At 24.4% G+C, this 16,432-nt stretch overlaps 1 protein-coding gene across 1 annotated transcript; it reads left to right on the forward strand.

Annotated features, from left to right (window-relative positions):
* The first annotated feature begins 280 nt into the window (after window positions 1–280).
* On the forward strand, window positions 281–13,307 carry LOC145829115 (cyclin-dependent kinase 9-like). Its single transcript, XM_082936846.1, has 11 exons — window positions 281–345; window positions 930–1,011; window positions 3,261–3,367; window positions 4,876–4,975; window positions 6,323–6,453; window positions 8,424–8,512; window positions 8,876–8,961; window positions 9,804–9,903; window positions 11,270–11,385; window positions 11,657–11,782; window positions 13,185–13,307. The coding sequence occupies exons 1-11, from the start codon at window positions 281–283 to the stop codon at window positions 13,305–13,307; spliced, it is 1,125 nt and encodes a 374-aa protein (XP_082792972.1).
* The last annotated feature ends 3,125 nt before the right edge of the window (window positions 13,308–16,432 follow it).

Genomic DNA, 16,432 nt, shown 5'->3' on the forward strand with positions numbered 1-16,432 from the left:
GTTGTATTTAGTTTTACTACAAAAAAAAAAGATGCCAGGCTGCATAAAATGTCTGCATTGAGTTTAGTAATCACAATAACTAGCTATGTGACTAATTAGTTTACACACTTCTAAGTTCCATATAACTTATAAGTTCCATTATCTATTATTTTCATATCCACATAGAGACCTCAATTAACAAATTAATATCACTTAACTGAGCAAACAAAATAAATAAAAACTTACAAACCTAATATTTTGATAATTATCTACAGCTATCATTGTAAAGTAAAAAAACAATATGCTTAGATGTAGACCAGCGGACTCTTATGAAGTAATTGAGAAGATCGGACAAGGCACTTTTGGGTTAGTTAAAGTTTTTTTTTTCAAATTTCATGCGTTTCTTTACACTGGTTGTATTTCATACTAGAAATTGCAATTGATTTTCTTATTTGCAGTTCTAAAGTAACATCATATTTCTTTTTGGTATTTTATGATCATTCCAATGAGAGCAGAGTATATATATATTTTTAAATTATTCAAACCAACTTAACAACTTACATAAGAAACTTAAACTTAAGAAATTTTGAAAAAAGCCTGGAAAAACAAGAAACTTTAGATAATTTCTAAATGTAAAGTGTAGACATTTCTTTATGTACAAAATTCTATTATGAAACAAAAGCATCACTATTTTGTTTTCAACACGTTTAAAGTAGCTTTGCAGCTTCTTTTCAAGATTTTTTTTTACCTTTAATATAACTATATACTGACAATAAACCAAAAACATTGTTTTTTAATAAATCTGGAATATTTTACTGTAAAAAAACCTTTGGCGACCCTATACATATATATATATATAGAATTAGAAAAGTTCAAGGCAAAGAAAGTATTTATTAACAAATAGTAACAAAATACTGAACAAAAATTACGTTTGTTTTTTGAATAAACAGAGTAGTGTTCAAAGCAAGGGACAAAGCAACTAAAAATGTTGTAGCGTTGAAAAAAGTTGTCTTGGAAAATGAAAAAGAAGGGGTTTGTGTTAAAAATACATTTACTATATTTAATAGTATTATAATTAATTTTTTTACTTTATGTTATTCTATATTTACAATTGTTATATTTTAGTTAGTATTGTTGTAAAATTTTGTATTAACTATTTTATTTTTTTATAAGTGTTTAAGTTTGAAAATAAAATATAATGGATAAAAAAAGGGGTGGTATTATTATTGAAAATAATTAGTTAAGTTAAAATTTAATTTAAAAAAAAGTAATAAAGATTAAAAAATAACAAGTTATGGTTAGGAAGCTTAATGTTTTTAGTTTTTAACTAATTAAATTTTCTTTAAACCTTTGGTAACAAAAATTATTATTACAAATAGTAAGGTGTAGTATTGTCGTAATAATTAAAGTATTTTTTATTTGTTTTATAATGTTGTTCTACTAATAAAAAACATGAAAACTTTAATTTTGAATTTAGATTTAAATTACCTTTAAAAGTTACAAAGAAATATAATAATTAAGCAGTCAGTGTTCTAACTTTAGATTATTCACCTCTATTACAAAATACACCTGTATTAAAATAAAGATGTTAATTTTATTCTATAAAAAAATAATATGAAGTTACAAAAGCTATTAGTGAGTCAAAACTATTTTGTAAAGTTAATTTTCTTTTTGTTAAAATGCTATGTAAAGTATGTAAGCATTAACTTATAAACTTATCAAATCATCAGTTTCCGTAACCGCGTTAGAATGTTTTAGTTTAATTATAACAGGGGTGCTGTCTCGATTAGAGTACCCGACGTGATGTTTATTGTTATCAATCTAAATTGCTAGGGGTAATTAAATTGTGATAGATATTTTTAGATAACATAAATACATCTAAGATACTTAAAAGTCAACAAAAGTTTATTTACAAATATAAAATAGTCACACGACACACTAACAAAACAACAGTTGAACACAAGTAACAAGAAGTATCTTAAACTCAAGAAAACGAAGTACTTCAGACTTAAACTTAAACATTTTATAATGAAACATTTCTAGCTTTACCACACACCAATGATACTGCTACTGCAAGTAAATGCAAGTCAAATTCCGTTTTATAAGCACTAAAACAAACGTAACTCCTAACAATAAAAAATGTTTGTTTTTTAATACTGGAAGCACGTCACGAAATCTGCGTAAAACATTTTACAACATCCGCTTTTAAATAAATTTGGAAAAGCTTGTTTTGAGAATAATTAAAAATGTTTTGGAAAAGCTTTTATTGTTACAAAAAGTTACATATTTATTCACGAGCTTTAAAATATTTAAAATGAAATGTTAGATTCTTTACAGTGCCAAAAAAACTTGGAATCCTGGAAAAACCTGGAATTTAACGATTTAGGCTAAAACACCTCTTAAAACCTGGAATTTAAAAAGTTTCGAAAATGAAACTTGAATTTTAAACAAAATCACTAAAAAAGCAGAAATTTTAAACAAAAGTCACTTAAAAACCTGGAATTTTAACAAAACTTCTATAAAACCTGAAACGCTAAACAATTTTTACATATCAATTAGTAAAACTTTGATTTGACACGAAAAATCTATCATGTAGATAATAAATTTTTGTCATCATCAATTTTTTTTTTTTGTAAAAAACACATTTGAAGTAGCTTTATGGTGTCTTTAAAATTTAGCTTTACTACTAAACACAGAATTTTACCTAACTTTAAACTAAAAACAGAACTATATAAAGTACTTTTAAAAACCTGAAAGAAGCTCAGAAAACCCTGAAGAATATGCTGAAAAACATTTAGCGACCCTGTTTAAAAACGTTCAATAGTTATAACTAACGATATCATATTTAAACTTTATAGTCATTCTTACTTGATATGAATACATTATTTTTTTATTTTAAATTAGTCTATTTTAATACTTAACTATTAATAATGAAAAGTAAATAAGTGTTGTGATGATTTTAAACTAGTATTCACACAACTAAGATTAGTACCTTATTTTTATTTTATCAAATTGACAGTTCCCATAATTCAGCTGAGAGCGATCAAAATCTTGCAAAAGTGTATTACTTTTTAAAAACAAGTAAACCTTAAAGTTTAAATTATAAAAAAATATATTTTTGTTTACTCTTCTTTTTTGTTTATCAGTTCCCAATCACTGCTCTGAGAAAGATCAAAGTCTATTTTTCTCTAAGAATATGCAACTTTTTATGTTTTATATATATATACATATATATATATATATACACGGAAAATTTAATTTAATGATTTTTTTCATAACAGTTTCCAATTACTGCTCTGAGGGAGATAAAAATCTTGCAAGCTCTCCATCATAAGAATGTGGTGGATTTGATTGAAGTTGTCAGATCTAAAACTGCAACCCTAAACAAGTATGTTTATGTAGTTTTGTTAACTATGAATAAATTGTTAACTTTTGTAAATGTAAAATTGATTACATTTTAACCTGCACCTACTAACATAGAATAACATGTTAGGGGAACGGGTTTCAATTGCACAAGTTTACTAAATTGCACGAGGGAACAAAATTGCAAGAAGACGATTTTGCACCAGTGGTTAATTTTGTACAAAAGCAAAAAAAAAAGAAAAGTAAAACAACAAAAAAATAAAATAAAAATTTTTAGAAACAAATAGTTAAAAAGCTACCGACCGAGAGTAGGGGTTAAGGGTTACAGTGATAGTATAAATAATAAATAAAAATGTAAATTAAAAAAAAAACCAAAAAAATAAAATAAAAATACAAATTACCAACCGAGGGTTAGGGTTAAAAGTGATAGTAAAGAATGAAAAAATAACTAAAAAAAAAAAAATTATACAGAAATTAAGAAAAAAAAAACCCCGTGCAAAATTGTCTGCTCTAACTAAAGTGTCTTCATAAAAATTTCTTTCGTGCAAAAGTGATTATCTTTCGTGAAATTTTATTTTCGTGCAATTTTGTACCCTCTATCAACCTAGTCTTCGTACAATTTTTTAGCACTCGTGCAATTTTGTAACCTCTTGCTATTTAGTAAACTTGTGCAATTTTATCTTCGTGCAATTTGGTCCCCTCTTACAAATTAGTCGTCTTCGTGAAATTTTGTTAACTTGTTCAGTTTTGTTTCCTCATGTAGTTTTGTACCCTCGTGCAATTTAGTAACCTTGTGGAATTTTGTACGCTTGTTCAAATTAGACAGCTAACCTATGTCACTTATATAAAAAAATTTGGATTCTGCGAAATTTGTCAATAAACTTGTTTGTTTAAACCTAAAAAGTAACGATTAAAAAAAAATTAGTGTAGTATTTACATAGTATTGTGTAGTACAAGCCACAATAAATATTAAAGAGTGCAAAAAACATGGAATCCTAGAAAAACCTGGATTTGTTAGATTTTGCTCAAAAAACCTAGAAAAACAAAAAATTTAAAAATTTTAAACTAACAACCTGGAAATTTGAACAAAAGTCACTTTAACCTGGAAAAAGTTAGAATTATAAGCAACTTTTAAATTTTAAGTAATTAAATTTTAATTCGACACATATAATCGATCGTGAAGATTAAAAAAAGTTATAATCAGAATTCCTTTTATTAAAAACACATTTAAAGAAGCTTTAAAATATCCATTGAATGTCGTTTAACATTAAAGGTATACACTTAACATGGGTTTTTGCTTTAAACTAAAAATATACCCAAAGACATGAAAATTAGAAATCCTAGAAGAAATTTGCCAAAAATATTTGTTTACATGTTTAGTTATATATATATATATATATACATGTTTTTACTGACTACAAATAAATGTGTGTCATAAAATATGTTTTGAGTTTACTAATACACAAAATAAATTTAGTGACAAACTACTTATACTGTTGTATTTTTATCATCAACAATACGTTTTTCCTTCAGATTTGGAAGCATTTATTTGGTGTTGGAATTTTGCCAACACGATTTGGCAGGTCTTCTCTGCAATAAAAACATAAAGTTTTCACCCGGAGAAATTAAAAATGTAAGTATGTTTATAAGTTTTCACTTGGTAAAATTAAATTAAAATAAATTATAAATTATAAATGACGTGTATACATTTGCAGAAAATTATTAAATTCGACAATTTATGCAAAAACACCTAAAAAAAACCTAGAACCTAAAAAATATTGAAAATAACTAAAAAAAAGGAATTTTAAACAAAAATCAATAAAATACGTGGAAAACCCTATATTTTTAAACTATTTTTACAGACTAAGTAACGAAATTTCCATTTTGTTCAAAGAATTTATCATAAACATAAAAAAAATTGTGTCACTTAAAAGTTTCTTTTATTAAAAAAAACCTTTAAAGTAGCTTTACAGAATCTTTTCTATGATGCTCTACTATTAAAAACTAATTTTTTAACTTAAGTATAACCTTATACAAAAAATAGACCAAAAACTTGATTTTATAAACTTAGGAGAAATTAAGAAAACCTTCGGCAACCCGTGTGAAAAAGTATACAATATTTGGTGTTTAAATGATTTGTTAGGGATTATAAAAATATTTGTTAAGGAACAGAAATTAGTAAAAATAAAGTAGTTAAATTTTTTTTTTTTAAAGCTATTTCAAGTATGCTAATGACTTAGAAATTCACATCAATTTAAGTTAATTACCTTGAAAAGGCCCGCTAATTAGTGCACTTTATGTTGTTATAAAGTATCACAGTACAATACTTAATTTGCAACTATTTAGTTTAACGAAAGCTGTAAAAAATATTATCATAATAGAGTATAACATTTACTAACATATATTTATAAATGAAACAAGTAATGTATCAAAAATCTTATTCGAAATATTCGAATCTTAATAGATATATCTACAATAATTAATATAACTTTTTAAACTACTCAAGGTATAAACTTAATCGTTTGTTAACAAAAGATCCCAGTGAAACAAGTTCACTAGAATATATGATAAAAACAAACTATACTGTATCCTTCTTCTATTTCACTGACATGTTTCTGTTTATTCATGGAAACTGTATAACTTGTTTATATTATATATATATTTTATTTTTTTAATAAAGCAAATAATGTACCAACTATTAGAAGGATTATTCTAGATGTATGTTAACTAATCATTTATATAATATTAATATAGAAAAAATTTCTTGATTTTTTTTACATTAACAAATAATGCACCAACTATTAAAATGATTGTTTTATATGCATTTTAAACAAAAAAACTTTGTTTTATTTCTATAGATATACTTTTTTTTTTGTTCATTACATAATGTACCAATTACTATAAGAAATGTTTTGCATACATTATTTATTACAAACATATGTTGAACACTACAAACATATTGTTTCTGTTGTTTAAACAGATAATGAATCAAATGTTTGAAGGGTTATTTTACATGCACCGCAATAATATAATACATCGAGATATGAAAGCAGCCAACGTTCTCATTACAAAAGATGGAACACTCAAACTCGCTGATTTTGGATTAGCTAGGTAAGAAAAAACAATTAATATAAAATTAAATTATTGGTAACTACAAAAGATTGAACGCTCCAACTTTCTGTTTTCGGCCTTGCTAGGTTATTATTAATCAATTTGGTTTTGTTTAAATATTAGAGAGAAGTCCTAATTTAATTCTAGGCTCTTAATATCTCTTCACATACTTTTAGAAGGTAATAGCTATGGAAACAACGATATTGCAAAAATTAGTATAACTTAAATTGTAAGCGTCAGTGTTGTTTTTCGAATCAGTGACTTATTTTAAACCCCTAAAAACAATTATTTTATTATGTAGGGACCATGTTCATAAACTATTTCATTTCAAAAATTCTTATATAATTATTAAATTAGCAATATAAACTCCGGCTAGTAAGGGTTTTAGGTTAAAGCATAGGCATAGTTTTAAAGATTTTTTGCAAAGCTTAGGAAATTTTGGATGTGTTTCCTAAATCTTTGGCTAGTTTATATTTTTTTTCCGTTATTGTTGTAGCATTGTAAGTGTTGAATTTGTTTAAACTGCTTTTTTATCGAATTTAGTTCTTAGTTCATTTTAAATTTATTTTAATAACCCAACCTGACTAAGATTAGTTATTTAAACTTAAAAACAGTTTCTTAAATACTTATTGTTATCTTTTATCTGAAAAGTGTTAACAGTTAATCGTTATATATTAAAAGCTGTTATAATAATTTAAAAAACCAAAATTATAGTTTATTTTAAACCCTAATCCAATACTTGAAACTATTTTTAATCAATTTTTAAACTATTTAAAACTATAAAAAAACTGGAAACTAATATTATAAGTTTAAAAACAATTAATTAAAAGTTCTATGTACATTTATAACACTCAAAAATGTTTAATATCAATTGAAATAAAAAAATTTTTTTGGTTTAACTTTTTGTGCCAGTTTTTACAAATCTGTGAAAAAGAAAACACGAAAATCTTCAAAAAACCTCATACACCGGCCGCTTATCAAAAAAGCATAAAATAATAGATCTATCAATAATTACAAAATATAATCAATTGTTGTTTTTAGTTTTACAAAAATTGTAATGATAACAAATTAATGAGTTTAAAAAATTCAGTTAATAATTAAAAAAATTATTAGGTTACTACAAAAAACCACAAAAGTAACAAATTTCACGCAGATGACTTGAAAACTTTTTGTAGTAGTTTTTATTAAGAAAAAAGTACAAATCGACAAAAAAAAGTTATATTTTACATAGCTATGGCCTTCTGTAAAAATTCTAAAGTGAATAAAATATTTAATATGAACAGAGATAAAAACAAATATAGCTTTGGATTCACCTTAAACTAGTTATTTAAGCTTGAAAAACATTTTATAATCAGTTAACTTCAACTTGTCGCTAAGTTATTAACAAAGATATTTAAAATTAGTTTGTTTGATAGTATCACTTCGTTCTTAGTCCTTATAATGTATAAAACTGTCACTATTTCATTTCTTCTGATAAAAAATTAATCTTAGTTTACCAACACCTATTTAATGCATATAAAGCAACTAGAACAAATATTTTTCACTACAATTAACACATATAACCAGCAGAACTTGAGTGTTCTAAATACGAAATTTTAGCAGAATTTGCAAATTAAAATTGCAACTCTTTATTATTAATCAATATTTTTTTTTTCTAAAATAATGTAGTGTTCTAAAATATAATTTTCACAATTTGTAGTTTAAAAGAGATAATATTACCATTTAGACATTTATATACTATATATATTAATATTATTATTGTTAGAACTTATTAATAGCATAATAAACAATTAGAAAAAGGAACAAATACAATTTTCTTTCTTAACATATACATCATTCAAACAGAAGGTTCAAACAGTTAACAAAGGAAGGTGTAACGAATCGATAAACAAGCATTATATTACAAAAATAACAAAATAAGTAAAGTAAACAAGCTTATTTGAAATGCGTATAAATAATATTTATTTCAGAGCATTCACAGTTCGCAAGGAAGGAGAATCGAACAAATACACAAACAGAGTTGTCACTTTGTGGTACAGACCCCCTGAATTATTACTTGGTGAGAATTTTTATTAGTTTATTTAGATTGTATAGACAATTGTTGTTATGAACTTATATGTTATCTCTGATGTTTGAATAGGTTAGGTAAGTTGCTATTATATATAGATTTTATGTTGTATGTGTTAATGTCATATAAACCTCAATTCTTAATAAGTGAGTAGTTATATACTTTGTTTAAAACTTTTTTGTAATTTATTATGTATTAGGTACTGTAAAAGGTAAAGAAAAATACTAAATTTTTGTCTATAAATTAAATAAATTATAATTATAATTTAGAACTGAACATTAATACTTTAGAAGTGACAGAAATTACTATTATTATACTGCTTTATTATTCAATTATTTACCTTAATTATAAAAGGCGAAAGAGACTACGGGCCACCAATTGATCTTTGGGGTGCCGGATGTATTATGAGTGAATTGTGGACCAGAGTGCCTTTGATGCAGGTTTGTATTTAGTCAATTTTATAGGTAAAAAGTAATTAGTGTTTTTTTATGCCTCAATGCAGGTTTGGTTAGTTTATTATTATTTTTTATTTCAGTTATATTGTTAGAAATTAAAAGTGTTTGTATAAATTTTTTTAGTTACGTTTAATAATTTGTAAAATTTTCAAAAACACTGGTGCAGGTTAATATATCAGGGTTGCAAAAAAACCTAGAATCCTGAAAAAACCTGGAACTTGAGAATTTAAAAAGAACTTGAAATTGTGAACAAAATTCACTGAAAAACTTGGAATCCTTAACAACTTTTACATGTTAAGCTGTGAAATTTCGATTTGACACAAAAATTCTGTCAAATAGATAAAGTATTTTGTCATCAAAAGTTTTTTTTATTAAAAAACACATCAAAGAGGCTTTATGGTATCTTTCCAATGTGGTTTTACTATTTAACAAAGTTTTTTACCTATTAACTTTAAACTAAAACAGACCTCGAAACGTATACTTTTTAAAACTTGGAAAAAATTCAGAAATTCTGGATAAAATAACTTAATACAAGTGGCAACCCTGCCAATTTGACAAAATTTCTAACTAATATCAACGTAATACTTGAGAATAGTTTCAAAGTAGTAATTAGAATAATAAAAGTCTACAAGTTATAAAACAAATATTAAAAAAAAACATATTCATAATAAATTTTCAATGGTCTTTTATTTTATATACACTAAACTATATGAATGTTTCCCTAGCGTTTAAAATTTTGATAAGTTGAACTTAAATCTGTAACAGTTATATATTTATATATCTATTACTATTTTAATTACTACTAAATATAATTATTACTTCTTCAGGGAAATGTGGAAAAGAACCAACTCGATCTGATAACAAATTTGTGCGGATCAATTACCCCTAAAGTTTGGCCTGGAGTTCAAAAATTACAACATTACCAACCTTTTATTGTAAATGATAAAAAACAACATAACAGGTTATTTATTAAAAATGAATACGTTTTTTTGGTGTTGAAAAATCACAATATTATCAAGTTTATATTGTGAATGATAAACAACTAAATAACAGGTTATTTTACTAATGATAAGTCCGTATACTTTTTGTTAAAAAATTACAACAATATCAAGACTATATTTTTAGAAACAAAACAGTAGGTTATTTCATACTTTTTATTATTTGGAGTTGAAAATTCGCAACATCATTAAGATTATATTGTAAATGACAGAAAAACAACATAACAGGTTATTTATTACTTTATCTCAATATAAAGGTTCTTAAAGGGTTTTAGGGAATAGTAAATTAGAGAAGATTATTGCAACAAGCGAAACAAAGCTTATCAAAAGTTTATAAAATGAAGTTAAAAAAATATAAAGATACATTGTAACTGCATCACACTATACTTAAACTACATTTAAACATAAACGATCATAAAATACTAATAAGTAACTTAGATATTAAGTAGAAAGCATTAGTTTCTAAATCTAATTGTTTGAAGCATAACTTTAGCACACCAATTACTTCTGAATGCCCTACCAAATGCTCATAACTTTAAAAATTTTGTTTATTTTATATCAAAAGCAAAAAAAAACTTCTTTGTTCTTACGTATTCATTGAAGAAAATTTAACTCCTACGAATAAACAATGTTATTTTGAGAAACTGAGAAAATTGTTTTGAGAAAGCTTATCAAGCGTTTTTATTGTGACAAATAACTCCATATTTATTTACGCGCTTTTAAGTTATTAAGTTAAATGTTTATTTTATTACAACTTGTTAACAGTTAATAATAAGTGAATTTTGTTGATAATTTTTGTTGTTGAGAAACTTGATTAATGAAATAGATGAGTCTCAATGAAACTAAATACCATAAAATGTTGCTTAACTTTAATAAAAGTTGTGTGCAATTAGATAAATGTATTTCTATTTAGCTTAAACAAGAAAAGACAACTTAAAAGTTTTAAATATTAGTTTATTACAAAATAAAGTTTTTTGATAAATTTATATGGTTTAAACAGGTATTTGCACATTTATATTTTAAACAAAACAGACAATAAATAGAATGTGTTTCAGTGCTTTGTGCACAAAAAAAATTCTTCAGGGTCTATTTTCCACAACAAATACTTTGCTCTAACTTGCTTATAAAGTGCACAGAGCTAAGTTCCAGCTTTGAAATAAAACAACATATCTTATAAATACCAGCTCATATGTTTTTATCTAACTATACTAGTTTGTAAGAATTGAACATGGTACCTTCTTTACTTGTGTGACATAATCAGTTTTCCTCACACATATTTTCTTTATTTTTTAATAGTATTTATTTATTTAAAAACAGGAAAAGGGTACTGAAAGATAGACTGATGTATAAAATAGGAGATAGTGACGGATTGGATTTGATCGACAAATTGTTGTGTTTAGATCCTAAAAAGGTTAACAAACTTTATATGTATAAAAAAATTACTAGTAGTTTTAATTACAATATATTAATATAAAATATCAAGCTCTTGTTAAACTTTGTTAAACGAAATTCACATAGCTTCTTGTTTTCAGTTTGGTAGGTATCTTTTATGCTTAGTATATTAATTAAGTGAACTTGTTTTATTACTGATTTTTAGAAAAACATGTTTCTTGCTTTAAAATATTTCAGTAAATACTGTAATATATATAAAATTAGTAAAATAAATAACTTATACTCAATAGAGGATTGACGCCGACAATGCGTTGAACCACGACTTTTTTTGGAAAGACCCTCTACCTTCTGAATCGCTGAAGTGTTTGGAAAATTTGAAGGAGAACAACTTCGAGTTTACCAAACGTATGCAGAAGGTAATTGAATGTTTAAATATTTTTTTCTTATAACAGTTTTGAATACCTGCAACAAAATCATCAGAAGCTAATGTGTTTGTTTAATAAAATAAAAAAAAAACGTTTCATTAAAAACTTGAGAATCTCCAGTAAAATTACCAAAACAATATCTGATTAAATGTTTATTGTAATAAATATCTTGTTTAAACTTCAAACATCTGCAACAAAATCATCGAAAACGAAAGGTTCTAAGTTTTTAACTTAAACAAATGTTAAACAACATTTAAAATATATGCAGCAAGTTAACAAAAAACCTTATTTTTTTTTGTTTTTACATACAGCGTCGTGACAAACTTGAAAAAAAGTTCTACAAAGAAGCGGTATTTTATTGTTTTGCATTGTAAATAAATTAAATTAGTTTTTCTTGACAGTTTTATTATCAGAAACAATGGTTTTGAAAGAATTACATTAATTTATTTTTAATCAGTTTGTGTGTTTTCAACAAAAGGTGTAAGCGTATAAATTTTTTGTTAACAATTTCGAGTATCGAGTGTTTCAAAATCACCAGTAAAAAAGATTACTGTTTAATGATGTTTTTTTTATTGTTTCTATTAGCAACGTGCAATTAATGGACCAAAGTCACCAAAAAAGACAGAAGAAAGTTGGTACTTAAATATATATGTGTTTTTAGTTGTATTGAGTTAGTTTTTGTTATTAAAGTTTTGAACACCTTTCGTTTATTTTCATCCAAATTTCGAAATATTGTTTTCGAGTAATGAAAAATATCTGAAGTTTCGAAAATTTCTTAGTTCAAATTTTATATTACATAAGTATACCGGAAAAACTACCAAGAAATAAATTTTCACTAACAATCAATGCTAATCTAAGTACTTGTTATAAAGTTTTCTGCCGCTTACATTTTTTATGTGACTTAATTAATATGTTTCAAATAACGGGTATATAAATTTGTATTTTATTAACTTTGCTGTGCTATACATTCAAAAACTCACACGCACCCACAAATTTTTTTTTGTTTTTTGCTCTAACACTTTTTTATTGACCTGCAGTTAAGAAATTACTCCTTGATATGAAAGTATGTAAGAAATAGGATGAAATAGATTATTTACTCATAGTGTTTATTATGGCTTTTTATCATTATTACTTCGCAAAGCATGATCAACGTGACAACAGAGCTCACCTCTAAACTATATTATTAGTAAATACATTTTCAAAATATGCATAAACTAGTTTAGTATCACAAATGCTATCACAAATGTTTTTTTAATGTTATAATAACTGATAAGGCCGCAAAACAGTATCAGCATAGTAATTGAAACCGTCCATATGATTAAATATTTTTGATATTTTAAGTAGTTAATTTTACATAATCTTAGCTAACTTTTTTATTATTAACTAATTTCAGGCAGCGAAACAACACCAACACAACAACAGGCACCACCCTTACAACAATCATCATCACCAGAGAAATAATAATAAACAGAAAAAAGAATATTCTTCAAAGCAGTATGAAGAGAGAACTTACTAGAATATATAACATTAACATTGAACTTGTGATTGTCTTAAAATTGCTGATTTTGTGCAGATACGTTTTTAATGGCTTTTTTTTTTTTTGACTATAGAGATTAACATTTATTTTTATATTGTATTGTTTACTATACAAACACTTGGTATCTTTTATCTTGTGAATGTACTAGATAATGATTTAATTTTGTTATTATTCTGAATTGTTTTCTACATACGGTGTTAGGGCTTATACGGACTTTTGTGTACTTTGAGTAAATTTTGGACTTGTAAGATTAATTTAATTTGATTTTTGAATTTTTTTTTTATTGACTGTAAAGCTGATTTTTAGGACGAATGCTTTTTATTTTAATATTCAGCATCTTTATATGAAAATGTTGATGAAGTTTTATACGGTAAACTTATAGTTTATATAGTATATATAATAATTTTTTTTTAGACTTAATACAAAATATATACATATTGAAGTCTTTTGTAACAAAAATTTAGTTATTAGTACATAACTTGATTAAAATTTTGTGTTTTATTGTAGATTTGTTGTTAACTGCTTTTACGGTTATGTTTTTTTTTTAATTAGTTTTTTTAAGTGAAGTGTTTTTTACACTTATATAGATAAACAAAAAAAAAGTAAGGAAGCTTAAATATTTAAAGTCCTTTGATTAATTTTAAAATATTTGGCTACGTTTAAGATTCTTTAAATGAATAAAATTTTCAAAAAACAATAAATAATTCTGAAATTTGGTCTTTACTTATAGTTTTTCAATGTTGCTTTTGTTTATATGTGATAACTGATGTTATTGTTATTTTCAAAAAAAAAAACTAAGTAGAAATTGTGAAAGTTTGTTGTAAACTATAACTATATGGTTTAAAAATAATTAGATTTAAAGTTCAAAAGTTGAAAATTAAGTTATTATACTTAACTTAAGTAAAAATTCAAAATTAAATAGTAAATTATTTTTGACAGCTCTTATGACTATGCGTTTTGTTAGGTTTGATGAAGTGCTGTTTTTTTTTTTTTGAATCATTTGATACAAAAAAGTATGTGTATTTGTAAGGTAAAATGTTTGAAGTCTTATGTAATATTTGCAATCGTTATTTTTTTAGGATGAATAGTTCTTATTTTCTTACAACATTATGTCCTTTTAAATTAAGAATAAATTATTTTGAGACTATAAAATAACTGCTAGAAGCAATAAGATTTAATATTTGTTCTATTGTGAAATTGTGAGTTTTTAATAGTCCAGGAAACTAAATTGTTTTTAAAATAATAATTTTTCGCTTATAAACAAGCATGATCTAAAAACTAACTAAGAAATAATTTACTAGCTTGTTTAATTTGTTATAAATTCATAATGCTTAAAAATTTACTATTCTTTAACTGCTTTTTGCTGTTATCGAAAATGTTGAAAGATTTCTCATATTATGATTTATGTAAACTTTTTTAATTTACTGTTCCAAATGTAGCAAACACAGCCTAATAAGTTTGTTATGTTAATTATCTTTCTTTTGAATACAAGAGTTATCTAAGATACTGTTGTAATAACAATAAACTTTTAATAAATTCTTTTTTGTTATATTACAGTTAGTTCAACTTTTTAATGTTTAATATTGAGTTACTTATTTTTTTATCACATGGTAGTTTTAAGTTAGTTTTATTTTTAACCACCCCAACTTAAATTTTGTTTTGAATTTTTTTTTCATGTGCTTTATTTAACGCATATTTAAAATTTAGTTGCTTTTTAAGAAAAGAACTAATAATAGTAAAATTTAAAAAAACTATTAAAAACATTTACTGTTTTGTTTAATGATTCCTTTTTTTTAGTTCTGATTTTCAAAACATAACAGCTTCATATTTTTAAACACAGCTAATTAAGTATTTTGATAAGTAGTTAATTGCGAATACTTATTTCCAACTAAATTAGGGGATAAGTTTTCTTAACTTTGTAATTATTTACTAGTTTTGATTTGTTTATTTTCATGCTAAATAAATTTCGTATGCTTCCAATATATATTGTTTATTTTATACACAAAATTATACTGTACTATTTTGTTGAACAACATCAAAAAAATAAAATTATATTTCTGGTTAAAAAAATCTCAATAAAAACAAGTTTTACTTTTTCATTTAAACTCAAAATTTTCTACTCTGTAGTTTTATCAAATATAACTCAATTAAAACTAAATTAGAAGTATCTTGTTTTTTATTTTTTAGTGCTCATTATTTTTGTTTTTAAGATTTTAGCTAGTACTTAAAAGCTGAATGCTAAATTTAAAAACTTAAAACTAAAAAATAAGTCTTAGGTCAAAAAGTTTATATAAAAATCACCCTGTATAAAATCTCGATAGTAGTTTTGTTCTTTTTAACAGTCCTGAATTGAATATTGCTCAATGAGTATTGTTGCTGAAAATTTAAATTTTATTAAAAGTTTAAACCTTTAAGACCTGGTTTCGACAGTTAAAATTTGATAGTTTTTTTTTCTAAACTGACAATAAAAATAGTTTTAAGTTCTGTCAATCACTAAACACTTATGCTTGTATAATTAATTAAGCTAGTTACTAAGAGTCAAAAATGTTTTGAAAGTTGAAAATACTTGCAATAAGAAAAACCTTTTACAGTTAAAAGAATTTGTATTTAAAGTTTTGTTCTATGTCTTGAAAAATAACTTCAAAATTCCCTGCATAAGCTTTTAAATACTTTATATTTGAAAATTACATTATTTGAAGTAGAAAAAATAATCAGATCATCAGATGTATACAAGCTTGAAGTGTAGGATGAATATCTAAAGCTTTCCCCCATTACTTTTATTTAGAACTTGAGACGACTGGTAAATTTTTATCTTTAAAGAAATTCATACTTGTCTTAAGTGAATTTTTTAAAGTTTGATATAAACTAGTACAAGTGCAATTTTATATAAAAAAATAAATAATTATTTCGTAGTTTAAGTTTTCATTTTACAACAAACTTTTGACCTGGCTACTAATCAAACGATATGTTTTGCAAATTTATCGCCCAACTTATGTACACAACTACTTTTAACAAAAATTTATGTAAAATTTAACACTTTTGAGTTGTTTTAAAAAATAAAATGTTTTATCAACCAAAAACAAATACAAGGAGTTCTGAAAGTA

The sequence above is a fragment of the Thalia democratica genome, chromosome 2 (assembly GCF_965202585.1).
Source record: "Thalia democratica chromosome 2, ktThaDemo2.hap1.1, whole genome shotgun sequence".
Lineage (NCBI taxonomy): Eukaryota > Metazoa > Chordata > Thaliacea > Salpida > Salpidae > Thalia > Thalia democratica.

Coding starts and splice junctions, on each gene's coding strand:
- LOC145829115 (XM_082936846.1), top strand. CDS start 281: ATGCTTAGATGTAGACCAGCGGACTCTTATGAAGTAATTGAGAAGATC. Junction 346..929: donor ATCGGACAAGGCACTTTTGG/GTTAGTTAAAGT, acceptor TTGAATAAACAG/AGTAGTGTTCAAAGCAAGGG. Junction 1,012..3,260: donor TGGAAAATGAAAAAGAAGGG/GTTTGTGTTAAA, acceptor TTTTCATAACAG/TTTCCAATTACTGCTCTGAG.